A 22,090-nucleotide genomic window follows, 5' to 3' on the forward strand; every position below is an offset into this window, starting at 1 on the left:
GGTGACAGTGAGAGGAATAGTGTCCCATCATTGGTGTCAGTGGGAGGAATAGTGTCCCATCATTGGTGTCGGTGGGAGCAATAGTGTCCCATCATTGGTGTCGGTGGGAGCAATAGTGTCCCATCATTGGTGTCAGTGGGAAGAATAGTGTCCCATCATTGGTGTCAGTGGGAGGAATAGTGCCCTATCATTGGTGTCAGTGGGAAGAATAGTGCCCCATCATTGGTGTCAGTGGGATGAATAGTGCCCCATCATTGGTATAAGAGGAAGGAATAGTGCCCCATCCTTGGTATCAGTTGGAGGAATAGTACCTAATTGTTTATATCAGTGGGAGGAATTGTGCCCCATCGTTGGTGTCAGTGGAAGGAAAAATGCCCCATAGTTGGTGCCAGTGGAAGAAATGGTGCCTCCTTGTTGGTATCAGTGGGAGGAATAGTACCCCGAGGGCCAGATAGAGGCAAGCAAAGGGCCGCAGTTTGGAGACCACTGAACTAGTGTGATCAGTCCTACTTTTCAACCTGTTTGAATCTTTAGCTACAGTGTAGAAAATTACATTGTTTTAAATGTAGCCAATGATTACTGAAAATACAGTATATATTAAAAAATAGAAGTTTGCTAGAAGAATTATTCCATAGAAACTGGCTTTTTAATAGCCTTAAATACAACTATGTTTCCAAAACTAATGGTTATAATAATGGGTAATATGATCGCTCAAAATTAAATGTAGCACAGGAAGGCAAATAAATAATCTGCAGGGAATAAGTGAAAGCTTATTTGCTCACTCTGGAGAAAAAATACTCCAACAACATTTATTTCAAAAGCCCAACTTTACATTACTGAAATGCTAAATATTCTAAGGACATTTACACAATCAAATCTGCAAATCCTCTGTATTACCTACCTTGATCTTTTAAGAATATGGAAACCTGAACTATCCATTGCATGTAAATAGATTTTTTATGTTGATCAATGCCATAAGGGAACTGTACATTGGAGCATACAGTGCTAAATCAGCAGAAATGGAAGTGGCATATTTATATAGCAGCAAATGTGACTTTAATCAAGCATTTCCTAGTAGAGAATAATTTGCTGCCATTTAAAACACAAGCTCCAAATAGATTTACCTGCAGTGAATATTTGATGAATATCAGGTTTACTCAGGGCTGGGAGGAGGGGAGCAGGAGGGGCAGCTGCCCAGGGTGCAGTGTATTCAAAAAGCAAAAGGGGGGAGGACGTTGCGTTCTGCATGAATCTGACCAGACCTCCAGGATCTGGAAGTTCACTCAATTGTCACTGTTGTTGTTAACACAGAAACCGGCAGAGGAGTTCTTTAACTACTAGCTTTCTCTGCCGCTTTCTCATTCTGCAGAGTGAGTACTGGAAAACTTCATCTGCCGGCTATCGTGTTAACAAACAACAGTGTCAATCAAAAAAGAAGGGAAGAATGGAGTGTGTCCGGGTGTCAGATCACTCCCAAAAAGGTAATATGCTAGTGCCACGTCTAAGTTATACCAGTCAAAAAAAGGGGGAATGAAAAAGGGGGAAAAAAAGATGAAAAATGGACTTTAAAGGTACAGAAACTCTAAACACATATTAGTAAAATCATTTGTACTTTATTATGGCAATAAGTCATGAAAAAACATCTTTCAGTTTGAAAGAAATCATTGTACAATGTCCCCGCAGACAATTTCCCACAACCCACAATATTACATGGAATAGAACTAGTGATAAAGCATACAGTAACCACCAGGAAGGTCCTATGGGGGGGTGAGAGATATTAAGCCACTGGAAGAATGGCCCAACATGTTTCACGACAATAATCGCTTCTTCAGGGGCTTAGTAGTAAAATGTAAAAAAGATATACATATGTTGAATATATCAAATGACATCATGTGAACACAAAAAAGGGGTCATACAATAATATAATATGACTTAGATATAATATTAATATGCACCATGCACCAACAGTCCAGAGCCCCAAGCCAAAGGCTGGGCCTACTTTTCAGTATCCCCTAAGATTTTGATGGGCTGGCCCAGGTGTTGGAGGGTTTTACTGTTCCATGTAATATGGTGGGTTGTGGGACATTGTCTGCGGGGACATTGTACAATGATTTTACTAATATGTGTTTAGAGTTTCTGTGCCTTTAAAGTCCATTTGCATCTTTTTTTCCCCCTTTTCCTTTCCCCCTTTTTTTGAACAGTGACAATCAGGTGAGTTTTTATATCCTGTGCAGGTCCTATGCTGATTGAAGAGAGCCCATTCAAATGTTTGCTATGGGGGCTGTGTGATTTCTAGTTATTTCTTTGCATGCATACCCTGCCTTTCATTTTTCCCCTGACCAGTCAGAAGCTATTCATAATCACCACAACGAGACCAGCAGAGGCAGAAAGATTCAACGCATGTCAGGGTCCATGTGAGACCCAAATAGTTGACCCGGACCTGTGCTGTGAAAAGTGTGGTGGCAGCTAGGAGTGGGATTCCAGCTGCAGATGACTGGGGGTGCACATGGAGGAGGGGGGGAGCAGTTTGGCATCTTTGCCCTGGGCAATGGATGACCTTGTCTCAGCACTGGGTTTATTGCTTTATAAATAGTTCTTTTGATTTTTAATAAAAATCATTAAAACAGGGGCTCAGATGCTTGCAGTACCGCTATCTATGTTCCCCAAAAAGCTTTCATGAATTTTGATACAAAAGACCCAATTTTGACTACTTTATTGTGGATCCCAGCTACTGAATGTATTTAAGGATTTGGAGAATTTTTTTTTTAATTTTAGATTATACTGGGAGCTCCCAGCATTTTTTTTAAGTATTTTAAAAAATTCAGCTTTAATTGTACTTTTGATACTGATTTTACAGGCTTACATGTCTATGCTGATCATAGACATTAAACAATGGTTAGATGCAAAATCAATCTGAATAATGTTAGGAGTCTGTTCTCTGGTATGATGTGGAATATTATTTTAAAATAAAAATGCATTTGAATCACAAACTACAACCCATAAACATTGTCATGCTATCATCACCATTGGGGGGCAACTAATCTGCAGCTAAGTATCTGACACCCTGAAAACTCTTGTGTCCACTGTCCAGACCATTATTGCCAACCATCCAAAGAATCCATCCACAGACATTCATGCACAGTAGCAAGGTGTTAGTAAAAAGCCATACTACTGTTCACACTGTTTACTGTCAAACACATTTAGTTGTGCCCAGCTCCACCATGCACAGTGAGGACATAAGGCCATGTTCCTGCAAATTCTAATGCTCCTTCTTATCACCACACTCATAGCAGCATTGACGATCACTTTGCCTGAACCACACTTATTACAGAAAAAATAAGGGGGGGGGGGGACGCGTAAATAAATTGCAGCAGATGATTGGTTGAAACTATGATAGGTAAATCATAGATAAGGTTCCTAAAGCCAATAGCCACAGTAAACTATGTAATTTTTTTTTAATGACTGCTCCATACTTTTGCAGCTTCTGTTGTTTTTTTAAACTGCCAAAAGAGGGTGTTATATGTAATATAAAAGTAGTTCTTTATTTACCTAAAGTGTCATTGTGCCATTGTCATTGGGGCTGCACTATGTAGCCAAATCGGGATCAAAAAATACTTAGCAGATTTCTACATTCATGATGACATGTAAATCCACTATGTAAACACTTTGCCTATGTTGGCACTAGTGCAAAAGTAGAGTGTCTGTAATGCTGAAGGTCTGAATGAATTAGGAATTACATTGTTCTGGTGTGTTCAGTTCAGCATTTGGGACACAATGTCTTCTGAAGGACTAGTATATGCACTGATTACCTGCACAGCTACACCACATGCCTTCAGCAGTTTGTTATCTCAGTGTGTCACCACATGTCATATCAGTGCTACTTTACTACCATATGGTGTCTCATTGCATGCCACATCAAATACACTGTGCCTCCTCTTCTTGATCCTCCCTGGAAGCTCAACAAATTATAACCAAGATGGCAAGATCATTCAGCCTTACAAATAACACATTGGTCAGTTTAATAAACACATTTTTGTGATGCTTACATTTTAAAAAAATATGACTCTAAAGCTATTGTTCACTGTACCAGATTGTAGGTGTTCTCTAGAGAACTCTGAACTAATCAAGCCAAGAAAAAAAAGCCTGCTAAAATACAGACTAAATACAGCATATTAAGAGGTATTTCATTTATCTTTGCATTGGAAAAGCAGCAAAATTAGAAGATCCACAATGCAGTATCTTACAACCTTGAATGCTTTGTGTCTGTGTTCATCCCCTCCATAACATCATGCTAATTGATAGCATGGCCAAAACATAGCAGCCCCCCAAAAAATTCTGATTGTAGATAAACTTTTTTCCTGATTATTTTGAAATCTACTTCTTTTGAAAGTGTAGTGCTACTTCCGTAGAAGCTGCAGGAATACTGTCCAGGTCTTCCCCTAAAGTTTTGCCCAGCAACCAAGCACATAGGCTCATTCACACGTTTCTTTAATGGCCAGCCTATGGTTGTTGTTTTTGTTGTTTTTATTTTTGGAGAACTTGGATAGGGTTGAGGGAATTAGGTGAGATACTCCAAAAACAAGAACTATGTACAACTGAGGACTTTAGGTTCTTCTGGTAAAGCTATGATGATGTCTGTGCTTGAAACACACAGTAGACTTAAGTTTTAAGGCAGTAGTAGTAATAAGAGCAAACTAGAGCAGAGTCCCTTTAGGTAGGAGAATACGTGGACAAAGCTCTTTGAAACACCAGCTGATGTCCCCTTTAGCTAAACCCACAGCTGATTCCTTAGCTCCAGAGGGGTTTAAGTAGCACACAGTCTCTAAGATCCTTTAGAGGTGTCTGTACTTACAAGGCCCAAGAACAGCTGGTTGCCTTCCTCCATTATACCAGACCAGATCTTCAGTAGATGGCCCCTCAGTCAAGTTTAGCGGAACCCGGGTCCCAGCATTCAGGCTCTCAGGTTACCTACCTGAGGCCTATGGTACTAGATCCAGCAGCATTGCCTGGGAGGGCGGCATGCCCTCTCCAGGCTGGAACAATCCTATACAATAAAGCCTCAGATCTCAGTGTGCTCACCGAATATATACAGTTACCCAGCATGCCATCAGAGCCTCTCTCTCTGGTGATAGGCTAGGGCTGTATCAATATTCATGCTGCCATCTGCATAGCTCCACACCTATTATCCAGAAGCGTCTTTCTGGATACAGAGAGATCTATCAGCCTGGCTGCAGCTGAACATACTGAGCAGACCTAACTAGCAGAACACAGCAACACTGATTACAGTGTGCAAGTTATGCTTTTACCTAACAACACTTACAACCTGCTCTGCTTTATTGAATATGTCCGATAGTGTTTCTTGTTATAGCTTGCTATACATGGCACAAGGTAATCATACAGTCAAACCCTTAATTTAGGTGCTGGATTGAATGACTGAATTACATTATTAGCTTGGCTCACCAACTTTACACATATGTTGACTGAATTTACTGGCTGACCCAATTTACAATGGCCCGGTTCCAGTGTGACTTAATCATGTCTGCCAAAATGGGAACATGTGTAATCCAGTGTTCAGCTACATTTGGTCAACTACAGTGTGGAAAAAATGAAGCAGACACCAAATGTGTTTGGCCATCTGTATACTTCTTGTGGCTCACTGACCAGTGATGAGCTATAACTGTAACTGAAAAAAAAACCCTGTTACTTGTTCAAGAAGTATTTATAATTGAATTCTTCTTTCTATGGTGAAGGTTAAATTACCAACTTCAGATGCAGCTGCTACCTCTGATGTCATCAAACAGCACAGAGTCATGTTATCAGACTTGTGAGGACAAATTTTAAAGTGTAGCTATTATCTTTTTCAATGTTTTTTTTTGTTTTTTTAGATATACTGTACATGAAAGGAATCAGCTTAAAGTGTATTTCTGGGCAAAATTTTAAAAAAGCATCTCTTATATATGCAGGTGTGTTGCAGAAAAACACCCATCGATCCAGTAAACTCTCAACTTGCTGGTACATATGAGTTTATAAATTGTCCAACATATAAAGTGCATAAACATTAGGTAAAAAAAAAATTCCATACAAAATTCCCAGAGGGGTACAACTCTTTCAATGCAGCAATTCAATTCAAAGTGCAAATTCTGTGTGACAATAGCAATAGGTAACTCAGATGAGCTTATAAAGTATCCATATCAAATTGGTGCTCAGCACCAGAGAAGATGTTAACTCCCCCATAGAAAAAGACTCACTGATCCAAAATTAACTCTTAAACTATTAAGTAGGTCTTTGCAGGATTTCATATGAGACTTCTCCTGAGGAAGACCATTTGTGATATCACAGAAATGGAGCATCAAACAGTTGTGGTGCTCCTTGGGCACCACCAACTGTGAGGTTGGTCAATCAGTCTTAAAATGCTACTGGCAATCAGTCTTGCCTTAGGAGAAAACAAAAATTACTGTAGCACACCCTGGGCTCCAACCCACGACACGCTGTGAATAGTGACCTTTTTCTCCACAGCTCAACACTACTGTCTCAGCAGGAGAGTTACTGTTCATGCAGTGTCCTCCCAAACGTAGCAAGCAATCTGGGATAGGTCATGGGATATTTTCAGAACAATTCCAAAACAATGTACTTACAGACATAAAAGTGAACTCAGCAGAGAAGACAAGAACAAATTATATGCTGTATGTTGGGCTGGTAGTACTGTGTTGAGAACCAATAGGATCTCAATCAGGACAGGACTCTCAATTAGTGAAAGTTGCTGGATGTTATATAGTTACCCACTTCATTTTGCCAACTGTGATCACAGCACTCTATCATCGACTTATTGGACGTTATGTAATACCAGGCACTGTAAACTCATGGCTGCTTAGAGCAGCAATGTGTCAGTGTATTAAAAGACTACTGTAGGGATAGGACAGGGAAAATTGACAATATGATGAAATTGGCATCAGTTAGGAAACAGTTATTTACTTCTAATTGCTAATTCTTAGGGAAATCACCCCCCTGGCTGCCTTTTTTGTTCTTATTATTGGGGCCTTTATTATTTATTTTAGTTTTAATTGATTTGAGGGCAAAGGCTACTTTTAGCTGCTGTCCTAACCATAGGAAACTGCGATTATTTTTTTCTTAGAGCTACCCTTTGTTTACAAAACACTGCTGCATTATTTGAAAAAAAAAACAAAAAAAACAACTAAATGCAAGAATTCACCACACTCCCTTACCTCAATTGAAAAATATTAAGATTAAAAGTTAGGCAAAGACTGGTTAGGCCTATTCTTTGTGATTAAAACTCCCCAGTTGCTGGCCATATTTTGGCATTATTATATGTGGCATGCTAATTCTTGTGCTAAAACACTTGCTTGTGCCATGTGTCTCTAATACATAATGACCTAGCCTTGTAGCTGGCAAATTTTACACTGATTTAGTTCTCATGCACACTTGATGTTTTTACAGCTGCTGTTTTTGGCTTTTGACGGATTTTCTACAGCCAGTAAACCCCCCAGCATGTTCAGCTATGTGTCCATGCACACATAGACTGTAATCAACATTTTTTGGCTGGAAAGAAAAACCCAGGATTAGTGGGTTTCAAGAGGAGTTTTTTAGCTGTAAAAATGCACTAATGCTGAAAAACGCGACAAAACGCATTTTTGGACTTTTTGTTACCCAAAAAATGGGATTTTTTTGGTTAAAAAAAATGCTAAAAACCAAAAACGTCGCTAATCGCGGCAAAACGCTGCTAAATGCTAATACAAGAACACTAAAAAAAGCTCAAAAACTCAAATTTTTAACGTGACTTTACACAGCTAATGTTACCAGCATTATCAAAACGCCCAGTGTACATGGAGCCTTTTCCTCTCTAGTCTTTTTTTTTCTGGAATGAAAAAAAGCCTACTTATGCACCGTCTCTCTATAATTTGGGCATTTTTTATTAAGATTGTCCTGTGGCCAGTGGCCAATTTTACACTGCTGTATCAGCTGCAGCCTCTTATTTCTTAATGCCGATTTCACAGAAATTGGCAAAAGACAATGACACTTTTGCATGAGCAAAGAGAGACAGCTAGCAAACTACTGTACAATTCCTATCTGAAAGTCTTGTGTGGCCTTCTAAAAACAACCTATTTTTAACCAAAATGAACCAGATTGGTGTGCTGCTGCTGTATGTAAGCCAAACTAAATGTTAACATGAAAAATAAACTCCACATTCAAATATGTACAACCAAAGAACAAGCTGAGGCAGTCTATGACCACTTCCAGCTTTAAAGCATCCCCCAAATCTGTAATGAAAGAGGCTTTAGTTTTTTTTCCATGTCACCTTTGAAACCATGTGAAAAGGAGCCTCTCCCTGCTGTACGATATTTTTAAAGGGTTTTTTTGGCATTATTACATGTCTCCCATAACTGTGCAAAGCATGCTATGCCTTTTTTTTTACAATAGCTTGCCTATTAGTACTAAAAATACCCAGAATTTACCAAAAACATTCACCCCTATAGACTTCAGTGGAATTTGTCTCGAATTTCTACAAATTTGAAACAGGATTTAGCAAATGGAACTGAGCAGATTTGCTCATTCCTAATATGATGATGGCTTGTTGCTTAGCTGTCCTTATTCATTCTTACATTATCCTGTTTAATATAAGCCTTGTATTAAAGGAAACCAGTACAAGCAGCAGGCTGTAGTCTGCCATTGCTGACCTTTCCTTCTAAAAATGGTAATTTTTCCAATCTGGCAGTTTTAGGACTTTTTAAGTTACTGATCTGGAAATAATATGCAGGTCAGGTGTTTTCACTTCACTTGCTGTATGTTCTGAAAAAGGTTACCATTGGTAGAACTGTATTCCGCTCAGTGCAAGATTACTTTTAGATATAATGATTTGAACTAGAAAGTATAATTCTGCTTGTTTTTTAACGTTACTTGATGCTTATTTTTTTCCCTTAGGGCCATAAAAGTTTCCATGTAATGCTCAAATGTTTCTCATTGCATGCAAAATGTCAAAGACAAGGAATGTGTCTACATGAACACTGCAAGATCAAGTCCAGCTAACCACACACACACACACCATTACAACAAATATAATGTCAATCTTTCTCTGTTCTAGATGCAATACATCTTAAAGATTTATTGTATATGACTGTATAGGCAGGTGGAAGCAAAATAGGTAATAGAAACTATTTCCTCCGGTTTCCTCCCACACTCCAAAGACATGCTGGTAGGTTAATTGGCTCCTATCTAAATTTGGCCCTAGTATATGAATATGAGTTAGGGACCTTAGATTGTACACTCCTTGAGGGCAGAGACTGATGTGAATGTGTAATAAATATTTAAAGCGCTATGTAAATTGACTACACTATATAAGTACCTGTAATAAATAATAAATAAATGTACAAAATGTACTTTTTACCTTTTAACCAAGGTTGTACCTATACTTTTTTGTGTCCCAACACAAAACAAGCTCAATTCTTTAAGATGTAATGACTGGTTTTTGCCTTAATGAAAGTTATTTTCAGTAGCGACAACCAATGAGAGCTACAGCTAACTGTCACATGGCTAAATATAAGGATCATTACAGTTAATACCATGTGTCATAACTTTGTGAATTAAGCCCCATGTGACCTAGGGTCCCTTAAAATCTTTTTATTGTTAATAACATTGTATTGTAACATTTAACATTGTATGATAAGGTTAGACCTCTTTTCTCAGGTGACATGGAGAGGTAGCAGGTCAGGTTCAGGGAAAAAACAGTCATGGCTGATATGGGTAAGGTTAATTGTTGCACACACAGCCCCCACCATAAAATGGCCCTCATTTATCATAAACACAAATGCCTAATGCAGTATAACTAATTTGTGAACACAAACCCTCTTCTAGTCGGTAAGTGCACCATGAGGATGCTTTCAGTGGGGCAACAAGTGACAATTATACTTAAATCAGCATCAGAGCTGGTCATCCCAAAGACATTGGCCCAGTAATGGTGCTTCCCAAGTCAGTGCTGCCTTTACTCCACTGCATTTAACAAGGAAATGAGAGGAAAGCGGAATATTGCAGGATAGCAGAAGTCAGTTACACTTACCTTGATCACCTCAGGGCATGCATAGTGAGGAGACCTGGTCACAGGGAAGTAAGGCATGAAAAAAACAACAGGAAAGGGAAAGACAGAGAAAGAAGAGGGGTGTTAACAGCAGGATAAAGTGAAGAACTTGTTTAGTAGCTCTGTTATCCCTAATGTATGTCAGGATTTTCCAGTCATGTAGACATGCATGGCTTGTAGCATCAGTAAGCATGTCTGATGCAACAAATTCATGGAGGTGACATGTATGACATTTGCCTCTGACAAGTTTGAAGCATATACAGTATTGGAGGTCTGAGGTAAATGGCATGAAGACATATAGAACAAAACACAGGGTACTCACACAGTGCATGCTTAAACTCAGGGTAAAAAAAGAGAGGTGTTGCCTCTAGCAAACAATCAGAATCCATTTTCTTTTTTTTATTGTTGCTAAAGCCAACTCCATTCTTTAGACCTCATATTGAGTGGTTAAGCTGTGGAAATGGTATAACACCCAAGATACTAATTGAAAAATCAATAATGAGATTTAAAAAATGGACTGGATGCTCTCCTTACAAATACTGGTATTCACAACTGTCATTTTAAAGGATAATACAGCAATGTTTTGACTCATCAAATTAAAGTGGAAATCCGGCACAGATTTTGGGATTTTGAGTAAACTGGGAAGGGGGTTAGAACAAATATAACGTTTTTATTGTTGCCTGGTTCTCCAATAATGAGTTTTGCTCAATTACTACTGATACTGGCACAGGAAAGCTTTGGAATTTTCCCAATGGGGACCCAGACAGCAATAAAACCCAACTAACCCCTCACTACTCTACCCAAAACACCCTTCATTTCAGTTCACCTATCCAGTTATCCTGTTCATTAAAATGCACAACAAACCCTGGAAGACTTTCAAAAACCTTATGCAGAAAAATTTTAAGTTCCCATGAAACCAGGAAATTAAAATTACCTGCTATAAATAACATATAAGTACATAAAGTAATCTTTAATGTGTATTTATAGCCAAAACCCTTTTTTATTAGTTTTGGCTAATGTTGAGATTGGTTAGAACCCCTGTCAGTTTGTTTTTTGCTTTGTGTGTCCCTTTGGGGAGATTTCCTTTCACTCCCTGCCCTAGGGATAGAACAGGAATTGAGAAAAATCTCTACAAAATTAGAGGGTTTGCCGATTTGACTGGTGTCCTAGAGCAGGTGTCTCTGAAGGTTGAAGCATTGTAAATGCAGTTACTGCACATTGTATGCACACTCCTTTTCCTCCCATTGCACATTGTTCAGTACATTGCAGTGCCTTATTTTGCTCATTAACCAGCCCATACATTTAAGAAGGCTGCCAATGTACAACTACTGTATGCACAACAAAATCAGACATATTTTTTTTTTTCAACAAAACAAACCACAATGCACAAATAGTTCCCATCTTTACATTGTGGTGTTCTGGCAATGTACTTTGGATTATCATTAAAAATAAATGGCACCTTAAAGTAAATTGTATGTTGCAATATCACATTTTATCACATTTTTCCAGCCTAAAAAGATTGTCTTGCAGAGTTTATTGACTGAGCTAGAAAAGAAAAAACAGGGGTGCCCCAACTTTGGCTACAACAGGACATATTTGGGAACTAACAGTCCTCCTGGTATAAGTTAGTGACCCAGTTCATGTATGTATCCCTCTGTTCTTGGTCATAAATGTATTTACTATATTCTTTGTTATAATACTGGAAAATAAAATTCACTTTTGTGCCATGAAGCTATCATAACATAGAAAATGCTCCTTTTTCCTGTTAACCTGCATCCTCACCTAATGCATACAACCGTCCAACAGATTAGCCCTGGTTTAACCTCTTATCTCCCTGCAGTATAGCTCCTGCACTGTGTCTTTCCCATGGAAGGCTCTCTTCCAACATTTCTGACCTTTTCTATGTAAGGTCATTAAATTCTAACTCTTAGGAATCAAAGAGGTTTTTTTTGAAGATACAACATGCTAAAGGCCCAAGCAAAGCCTCTATGCATTTTTCATACACGCCTATATGCATTATAAGAGGCTTTTGCAGCCAAAAGAGGCTTTTCCATCCAAAACATTAATTTCAAAGTTATTTGCTGCATTTGATTCTGCATATTTATCTGCTTACTGCCCTGGGGACTATTGTGATACAAAAAGCAATGGAAAAATGAACATTTTACAGGTATTACCTGTAAAAAAAGAAATGATAAAACTGCATGTACAAGGGCACATTGGTGCGGCCAGTGGTGGCCACTAGTGAGAATCAGATTCTTACTGGCGGCACCAAACACTGCCTGCCCAGGTTGTATGATCCATGCAAGAGCAGTCAATGGCAGCAGTCAGATTTGTACTCTGTACAAATAAAATGCCCACACCACTGCTGTTCACATATAACCTCTCATCCAAAAGTTTTCATGCAAGTAGAACCTCCAATCATCTATGGACCATGGAGTTTTTTTAAAAGTTTTGACCACACACAAGCTGGCTACAGCTAATCAGCCAATTTGCATGCTGCCATAGCTTAGAGTGCTGTTGCACCCATAGGTGTCATTTAGCTGCCTCTGAATGCAGCAAACTATTCACACACATGCTCCCATGTAGCCTAAATCTTTCAGTGGGGACTTCTGTTTTAGTAATGGCTATCTAGGAGAGGAATTTCCCTCACTGTTGTGTCCCCAGGTCAGGAAAAGATGGGGAATCTCCCCTGCAGGACTCAGACAGAAATAAACTGACAGGAGTTTTAAGTTATATCCAAAACTTAAAAAAAATTTGCCTGCATATGTACTTTGATAAATAAACAATAGCTATACATTAAAAAGACCATTACTATATAATGTTTAATGTGTACTCACCCACAACTGGTCTCTAATAAACTGTCGCCGACCTGCAGTGACGCCATTCCAAAATCTGCTATTCTTATGTTGTTTTTCTCATCTAACAATAAGTTTTCAGGCTTCAAGTCTCTGTGGCTGATCAGGTACACAACAATGAAAAATTATTGTACAATGGAAATTTTGACAAGTCACATTTCAGCTACATTTGTATCAGTGGTATACCCAACAGTGTAGCAGCCCTGGTGACTGCTGTGGCAACCAGTGCAATGTCTCTTCCCCTATAGAACATCTACCACATACCTACAATTATTATATGTGAATATGGCTCACATATTGAAACAGGCAGCAAGGGAAGTTGACAATGGGTCATGGAATTTTAAAATTAGTAGAACAACACATCTTTATTCATAGAAGAACCAACCTGTGAACTTTCACAAACTACCTTTCATAATCAAATTGGAATAAAATCTTAGTTTTACTTTGTTGACATCTAGATGGAGGTAGTGTTTCTAAAACCTAATTACCCTGATAGAGACTTTAGTGAACTTGTAGCCAGACTATAGATCAGCCGTAATTAAATGGAGAACTGCGGTCCGAACACGGACTGAGTGACGCTACTATCCGGACCATCAGCCTGCTAGTCTAAACTGCCAGATCCTCGCCGCTGAGCATTCATTGGTTGCTGGGACGGCAGGCATCCCAGCAACCAATGACTTCACGTGTTTTGTTTATGTTTTACATATTCTTACCTGTAGTTGCTAAACTAAAACACTCCCTCGGTAACATCCGTAGCTCCATTACCTTGGAGTAATTCATCCCTAAAGTTCAGGTAAAACTAAAAGCAAAGCTTTTATTTTTTATTTTTTGATAGAGTAATGGAGGGCTATAACTCTTGTTAGTTTTTTGCCATCTGTGTCCCATTGGGAAGATTACCCTGCACTTTCTGTCCCATAGCCAAAACAAGAGGTGAGAGAAAATCCTCCAAAGTGATGGAATTCCTTGTCATCACCAGAAGATTTCCCCACCATTTCTGTTCTGGTGACAACCCAAAGTCAGTGATAATTGTAAACAGGATTACTAGTGAGGGTAAATCTCTCTAACAATAACCTGACAGGTGTTCTAATTCCTCTTGACTCTGCCCAAAATGAAATAGTTTTGCCTTTAGTTAATCGACTCAGCAACCTTTCATGCATAAAGACAGAGCAGGTACTCTGGAAAAGGGAGGAGGGCTGAGAAAAACACTTAAAGTGGAAGTCCAGGCTAGATCTAACTAGCTTAAAACAGCTCCAACCCCCCTCCTAACTCCTATTCTAACTACCCAGTAGACGTAAGATACATATACTTACCTATTCTCAGGGCTCTTCAGTCTGGCCATATGATCAGATTCCAGCAGCTGGCTTCAGGGGAGAAGAGGGACAGCTGATAACAAATGTCCCATAGTAAGCATATGAGTGATGTCACCACCCAGGGAGATAATGTGACTAGACTGGTGTGCCCTGAGAATAGATAGGTAAGTATAAGAATCTTCCCTCTACAGGATAGTTAGAATAGGAGTTAGAAGGTGAGTGGGAGCAATTTTAAGCTTAGTTAGATTTAGACTTGAATTTTACTTTATAGCCAAATGAAAAAACAAGGGAAGCAAAACCTAGTGCATTAAAATCTTTTATTTGGCTGATATACCACACAACATAAAATGAACTCACATGATCAATAGATAATTCATTCCTTACTATATCCGCTATGGTCAGGATCCCATTATAAGAGCGACCCCTGCCTGACCACCTGCGATCCTCTTATATCCAGCTGAGGATGAAGCACACTGCCAGGAGCTTTGTGTGTAACAGCAACCTGCCTTGCAGGATAGGAGCCCAGAGATAGAAGGAACTGGTACAACCACTCACCCCCAGCCACCCCAGCAGCAGACAGTGTCAAGCGCCTGTGTAAAGGGAGGTAGGGGAGGGGGACCAATCAGAATGGACTCCGTATGACAGAAAGCTAAGGAGTATTTGTATTGCCTGATCACATGATGCGTATCGGAGGCATATCCTCCTTTCTCAAATGTTTCAGAAAGGAGGATATGCCTCCAATACACAACACGTGGTCAGGCAGGAGTCGCTCTTAGGATGGGCTGCTGACCATAGTGTTAAGGAATTATTTATATATTGATCATGTTAGTGCCATTTTTGTTGTGTGGCATATCAGCCAAATAAAAGATTTTATTGCACTAGGTTGCGCTTCCCTTGTTTTTCTGATTTGTTTCAGATTCTTTTGAAGCCTTTGTTGGACATTCGAAGGGAGAGCTGCACAGTTCCTGGCATTATTGTTTATAGCTGATCTTTGAGCCTTTATCTGCACCTGTACTCACAGGGGAGATTATATTAGATTTCAATTTATAGCCAACTTTAATGCCTTTTCGTTAAATTTTGTTGATAAATTGCCACATGTTCGCTATATTCTTACTGCATTTTGTAGTCCTCCACAGTGCCCTCATCCCCCTAACAGTATTATACTCACCTGTTGCTGATTCAGTGAGATATCAGTTTTGAGCCTCTTCAGTACTCCAATGTTGTTTAATAAACTACAATCAAACAGCTGCTTATCCAATTCATAGAAAGGTCTGCAGTATGACCTTGTACCCTGAAACATTTGAGCACACCAGTCCTGCACAGCCAATATCCCTCTGAATCAGTGACAGAGGAGTATAAAACTGGCCATACTTGGATCAAAATTCGGCCGGTTCAGCAGGGTCCAGGTTTTCCCCATTCTATCAGTACTGCAGGCAACCTCATCAATTGCTGTATTCTGATGGCAGGGAAGTCTCCCCTCTGTCAGAATACAATAGTTCAGTGAGGAGGAGTTCCCCTTCCACCTCGATGCATGAAAAAAAACTGACTTGTCTATGGGCTGCCCAAGGCTTGGGGGGACTACACAGTTAGTTTAACTGAATCTAGTACAAGACAGGTAAACTTTAGGTTCCTCCACAGAACGTATATCAGTCCATCAGAATATTAGATTGCCATTGCCATTCTTCCAGAAAATAGCTTATTATCACAGCTCAACTGAAAGTCAGGATGGTTAGACACAGCATGAACATAGTATGCTAGTAACATCTGTATGCTCCAGAAACTGCCATAAACTTGGCTGATCAGATGTATAGCAAACATATACACTATATTGCAAAAAGCAGGGCTTTTCAGTGGGAACACAGGGGAATGCAGTTCTTTACACTGAATATGAGGCACTGGGGTGTGCTGGAAAGTCTATTGATGCTGGCTGCTGGGGGATATATTGTTGTGGGGGGATGTATTGTTGCTGGGGCATCTTATGTTGCTGTAAGGGATCTACTGTTAAGAGAGCAGTCTATTTTTGCTAACTGCTGGAGGGTCTTTTGACGCTGGATGCTGGGAGATCTACTGTTGCTGGGGGATATATTGTTGCTGGGGGATCTATTGTTGCTGAGGAGATCTATTTTTGCTGTGGAGGGAGGGTCTGTTGTTGCTGGCTGCAGGGGATCTTTTTTTACTACTTTTCCTATTATCATTAACAAATTCCATAAAAATTACTTAGCACCACAAAATACTTGGTTCTGTATTCTCTAAAAGGGGCCATACTGAGAGGTGGGTAGGGGGTGGAACTAAGGAACGGTGCTCAGAGGTGAGTGGGGTGGAGCCAAGAAGTGACTCGGAAGGGGGTAGTACCTGTGACTATTCTCTGAGAAAAAAGCCCTGTCCAAAAGTAATGGGACGCCAGCCTTTAAACGTACATGAACTTTAATGGCATCCCAGTTTTAGTCTGTAGGGTTCAATATTGAGTTGGCCCACCCTTTGCAGCTATAATAGCTTCAACTCTTCTGGGAAGGCTGTCCACAAGGTTTAGGAGTGTGTCTATGGGAATGTTTGACCATTCTTCCAGAAGGGCATTTTTGAGGTCAGGTACTGATGTTGGGCGAGAAGGCCTGGCTCGTAGTCTCTGCTCTAATCCACCCCAAAGGTGTTCTATCAGGTTGAGGTCAGGACTCTGTGCAGGCCAGTCAAGTTCCTCCACCCCAAACTTGCTCATAACCGGAAAATTGAATACTCCTGCGCTTAGAGAGTAGGCCCAAAAAGCTTAGTAGACTGCAGTCATGTCTTGATCCTCATGGGATGCACTCGCTTTACTGCCCTCACAAGACTGGGGGAATCTAGAGGCACTGCAATAACAAACAAACAGAGGGCGCACTGGCCTAATGCATTATCCTTAAAATATGGCTTTAATGTATAAAATGGTAAGTATTATACTCACAAAATAGACTAAAGGCCAGTCAACTTCCTCATCCCCAAACTTGCTCATTCATGTTTTTATGGACCTTGTTTTGTGCACTGGTGCACAGTCATGTTGGAAAAGGAAGGGGCAATCCCCAAATCCCAACCTGGGAGCATAAAATTGCTCAAAATGTCTTGGTATGCTGATGCTTTAAGATTTCCCTTCACTGGAACTAAGGGGCCAAGCCAAACCCCTGAAGAACAACCCCAAACCATAATCCCCCCTCCACCAAACTTTACACTTGGCACAATCCTCCTAAGGAGAGGGAGGGGCTATAGCATCTTGACGTCACGTCACCACTGGCGGCCATCCTGAAATTATATGGTCAGTCGTTTTTGCTTTATGTTATTACCTTGATTTTGGAAATAAATTCCATTGATAAAAATAGTATCACACTATGTGGCATCCTTTGTTGGGCTCTCTGTGAGTGCCATCATTCACAGAGCCTATTTTAGAGGTGACCCGATGCAGTGATACCTATCAAGGGACCCTGAAAGAACAGGAACCTGGCCATACTTTGGAGCAGACGATCTGAACATAACCTGATGAGACAGTATTAATCTCAAATGCGTGTCTTTAGCACGCTTCTGGTGAGTGCACCCTTCACTTATTACTAAGCCACATCATCCATCACTCCTGGATAAGGGATTTGAGCACTTTGGCTGTGATCTGTTATGATCCCCACGTTCATTTTTTTGGACTTACTTATCACTATTACCACTTTAATGTGGTTTTATTTATTCTGCACTTTATATATTTATATATTTATTGTATTTTATTGCGTTTATTCATGACATCTATGCCGTTATTTTGAGATATATCTGGCACTTTATATCATTTATATGGATACTTGAATTATATAGTTATTCCACATAATATCCATTTATATATCAGCGCTGCACCTGTTTACATTGATATTTATTTTAGGAGGTTTATGGTTACCTTTGGTGTCCCAGCAGCTGTTGTGTTTGTAGCACTCGCTTAACTTCCTTTTTTACAATACTACTGTATGTACATGAAAGTAGTACTGTGTATTTTGCCTAGTCCTTAAAGCGGTATTAAAACCAAAAATGTATTATTTTGCAGCTTACCAATCATTAGATGTGGTGGCTGCATCCGTTCTCTTTTCTTTGGGTTTTACCCCTCTGTTTTGCTTGTTTTATCTGGCCAGTAACACACCCCCTATATTAGTGAGATACCACTCTGGAGGAATAAGCTAGGACACAGCAAACAGCAGCATTGTCAGACGGGGGTGGGGGGAGAAGAGAATGTAAATGTATTAGCAGATTTGAATACAAATAACAAACTGAAGCCAAAGTCCAGCTCACACTTTGTAATCAGTTACAGCAATCAGTTTTTTTATTTTTGGGATAAGGGTTTTACATGAACAAAAAAAAGCTGATGATTTGAATCACCCTTGCCAATGGTACATAGGTGGTCTCATCCATGTAAGCTGATACATGCTGCTGGAGAGCTTGAACTGAAAGACAGCAGATTTGTTGGCTGAATCACCAGATGAAAATAGAAGAAACAAAGCCAAAGGAAACTAATACAGCCATCACATTTAAGAATTGGTAAGCTGCACTAAAATAAATGTGTTTTTTGGGGTTTATTAACACTTTAAGCTGGCCATACACTGATCGAAATTCTGCAGGTTCAGCAGGGACTGCTGTCCCTTCTCAACTGAAGTTGATTGTTTGAGTAGCGTTGGTCATAGGGACATGCTGGAAAACTTTTGTCAATAAGTTGCTGCAGCAGCTGATCAGTGTTTTCTGACAGTTGAGGGTCTCATTCACAAAATACAAAATCCCAGTGGGGAAGATTCCTCCATCCAGCTCAATTCAACAGGCTGAATCTTTGGCCAGCTTTAGTCCTCCCTCCTCAGTTCCCCAGCTTTTTCTCTTTTTGTTTTTATAGGGTATACCAAAAGTTTGTTTCCACATGCACTAATATTATTTGCCACATAGTAGGTTGGTAATTTTTTCCCCAACTATTCGAGGTAGGGGTCAGCTTTGTATTCATTTTTACAATATTTGTTAGTAGCAGAATAGTTTTTATTTCCATAACAGTGTTCTCTCTTTATTTGGGTTTTACTGTTTTTTTTACTGTGTTTTATTAACAGAAACACAAAAGTGTCAGAGAAATGTCTAATGTTATTATCATTTATTAAAGATGTTAACAAGAAATAAAATAGATGATTCTTGTATTGTGAACCTGAAATGTGTGCAGAAATTTATCAATACAAATGTAAATGAGAAAAACAAAACAGAGATCCAGGTTTTTTCCAGTTTGTGAGCAACATTAAAATGTTACATTTTTATGATATCAGTGACCACACAAAGGGGCATATTTCTAAAACAGTGAACATGACTTTCACCAAACATTCATTGATGGTGACTAAATCACTATAATTTAAAGCACATAAATCTGAATATTTATTTGTATTGAAAGTTAGTAAATGTCAGGTTGACTTCTTTATAATATGCCCCTAAGTATAGAGAAATAGCACTAAAAAAAATTACAACAAAAATTACAACATTTAAAAAATGTTAAAGTGTAAACACTGACAATAAACTTTTATTGGCTCTCTCTTGGTCTGTTAAACATACCATTGGAAGCATTCTGTTATATCAAATTGGGGCAAAAAAGTGTGCAAACAATTCACAGATTTTGTCAGAAATTCAAAGTTGTTATATGTCTTATGCACACTGCCTGTGTTATCTCAGTGGCCTTTTAGCTCTTCTAGTTCTAATCATAGAATACAGAGTGATTACCCTGTATATTAGAGAGGTTAAAAGTAGAAGTGGTTAAGTAGTATAGGAAAAAACACTTAGGAGAGGAGAGGGGCAGCTGGTACCACTTAGTCCACAAAAAAGCTACATATTGTCAGCCCACAACAAAACTTAGAAGCTGAGTGCATTTTTGATAGATCAACATGTATTTTTTTGTAGTTATGCGTCTTTAAGGGGATAAAACAGAGGGAAATTTGCAAGTGTAGGCAGGTGAAGGCTGCAGTATATCCTCCAACCTGAAAGTGGCACTGTGCCATTTCTTCAGACTGCCAGGAGCCCATTGAGGACTAATTGACTCCTGCTATGGGCTCCAGGGGAGAAGGGCATATCTTTATGGATATTGAAATCCTACATTTGGGCAGTCATCTTGACACAAAATCATATAAATAATGCATGTGCCCGCTGTGTGGGAGTAAGATAGGAAGAGAGACCCCACTGGCTAGGAAGAAAGTAGGAGTAACATTAGGGAGAGGTACCTGTTGAGAAGGGGAAAGAATAGGTTTCTACTCTATCACCTTCCTGAAATAGTGTCCCACTGGCAGTCGGATATCTAAAACATACATAGACATCTGGAATCGCAGTGTCAACAAGCAGTATCATAGCTCTTCCTAGGGAAGTGCTCCTGTGGCATTCAGTGGTATGTAGATGTATAATATTCATAAATAATACTATCACAAAGTGCCTTGTGGATAAGCTGTGCCCTTTACTACCTGAAGAAGTATATGAGCTGCAACAGTTGTGGGCCCATTAATGTATATTGCCTTGATTCTGTGAGCAGTCAATGTCCACATGTGTTTGCTCAATTCTTGGATAAGCTGGTTAGGCCCCGCCTACACATGTATTGCAGAGATATCTTGCAAATGTTTTTTTTTTTTGCCCTGACAGATAAATTAAATAGCAACTCTATTTATAACACATTTACCAATTTTTAGTGGAGAAGAGTTCCCTTTGCATGTTTTCTGCTGTCTGAACCAAGGTAAGATTTGTCTGTGCCATGACAGGTTAAACGTGTCTTTTCATCCAAGCTACTAGTGCCACCAGCATCTGGGTCATTCATATATTCTAATAACATGTATGGTGCAGTGCCTGATGACCTGCGCACTCTAGCGTATTCTCTGAAATACTTTTTTTAATAGGGCCAGTAACAGCAGCCAGACTGAAAATCCATGAGCCATCACAGTTATTAAAGGAGTGGGAAAAAGATCTTTACACTAGGGTCCTAGGTAGAAGCCCTATAGGGGACTGATCCCAGCCCTACTAAATGAAATGCAGAGAACAAATGTTTTGATTTTACTCGTAAATCATATACATTATGATAACTTTAGTGTCTGCTGACCTCATTCACTCACACAAAACAGTCACTTATGCAGAACAAGTATGCGTTATAGTGTATGGACCTGTAAGCAGCTTCAAATGATGGGTTAGTGAGACAGCTGGCTGCCCTAATTGGGAAGGAAGGGTTAATGCAGGTCCCTCACTTTTTCAGAGCTCTGCCTCTCTCCCTTTGCAGTAAATAAAAGGGGGGAGGGCTCTGCCCAATCTGCTACATGGGAAGAAGCCACAGCATGTAATCTCCAGCTATTCCACAGAGGAGAGTGGCTCTCTCGTGCATTGCTATCCCTGCTTGGCTAAGTCTGTAACTATCATCATGTAGGGAGACTACTGGGACTTGCAGTCCACCCTGAAAACACCAGCATCTAAGGTCCCACTATGGACTCTTACCTGTTCAGGTATGCTGGGGCAGCCCTAGGAGTTAGGTTAGCTAGGGGAAAGATGATTTGCCTTCAGTGAACCGTATGCTGAAGTATTTTTAGTAAAGCATTGATACTTTGCCATACCTGCTCTGAAGTTATTAAAGGGGTGTATGAAAGTAACCGGCACTACATAGAGTCTACAGCTTGGGTCAGTGGAGCATATTGAGGTATAAAGACGGCACTACAAGAGTTAACACATTGTGGAGTCCAAGCAAGTGGTTACCAATGGTAACAGAAGCTAGAACAAGCAGCCTGCCGTGAAGCGTGTGTCTGGGGCAGGAAACATATCCTCTAGCAGAAAGGGGGTTGTTGTCGGTAGTGTCTCCCAGAGTGATC

General features: G+C 39.7%; 1 protein-coding gene across 3 annotated transcripts in view; it reads right to left on the reverse strand.

The window, feature by feature from the left end:
• LOC149451183 (serine/threonine-protein kinase BRSK2-like) overlaps window positions 1–22,090 on the reverse strand; it is a 425,864-nt gene that overhangs the window by 103,148 nt on the left and 300,626 nt on the right. For all 3 annotated transcript variants that reach the window (XM_089691016.1, XM_089691015.1, XM_089691017.1), the window contains 2 exons: window positions 12,925–13,041; window positions 10,070–10,103 (listed from right to left, as the gene is read on the reverse strand). In XM_089691016.1, coding sequence (XP_089547142.1) covers window positions 10,070–10,103; window positions 12,925–13,041 — 151 coding nt within the window. The remainder of the gene's footprint in view (window positions 1–10,069; window positions 10,104–12,924; window positions 13,042–22,090) is intronic.

The sequence above is a fragment of the Staurois parvus genome, unplaced genomic scaffold, assembly GCF_062004578.1.
Source record: "Staurois parvus isolate SC_StPar_1 unplaced genomic scaffold, SC_StPar_1.0 ptg000548l, whole genome shotgun sequence".
NCBI classification, from domain to species: Eukaryota; Metazoa; Chordata; class Amphibia; order Anura; family Ranidae; genus Staurois; species Staurois parvus.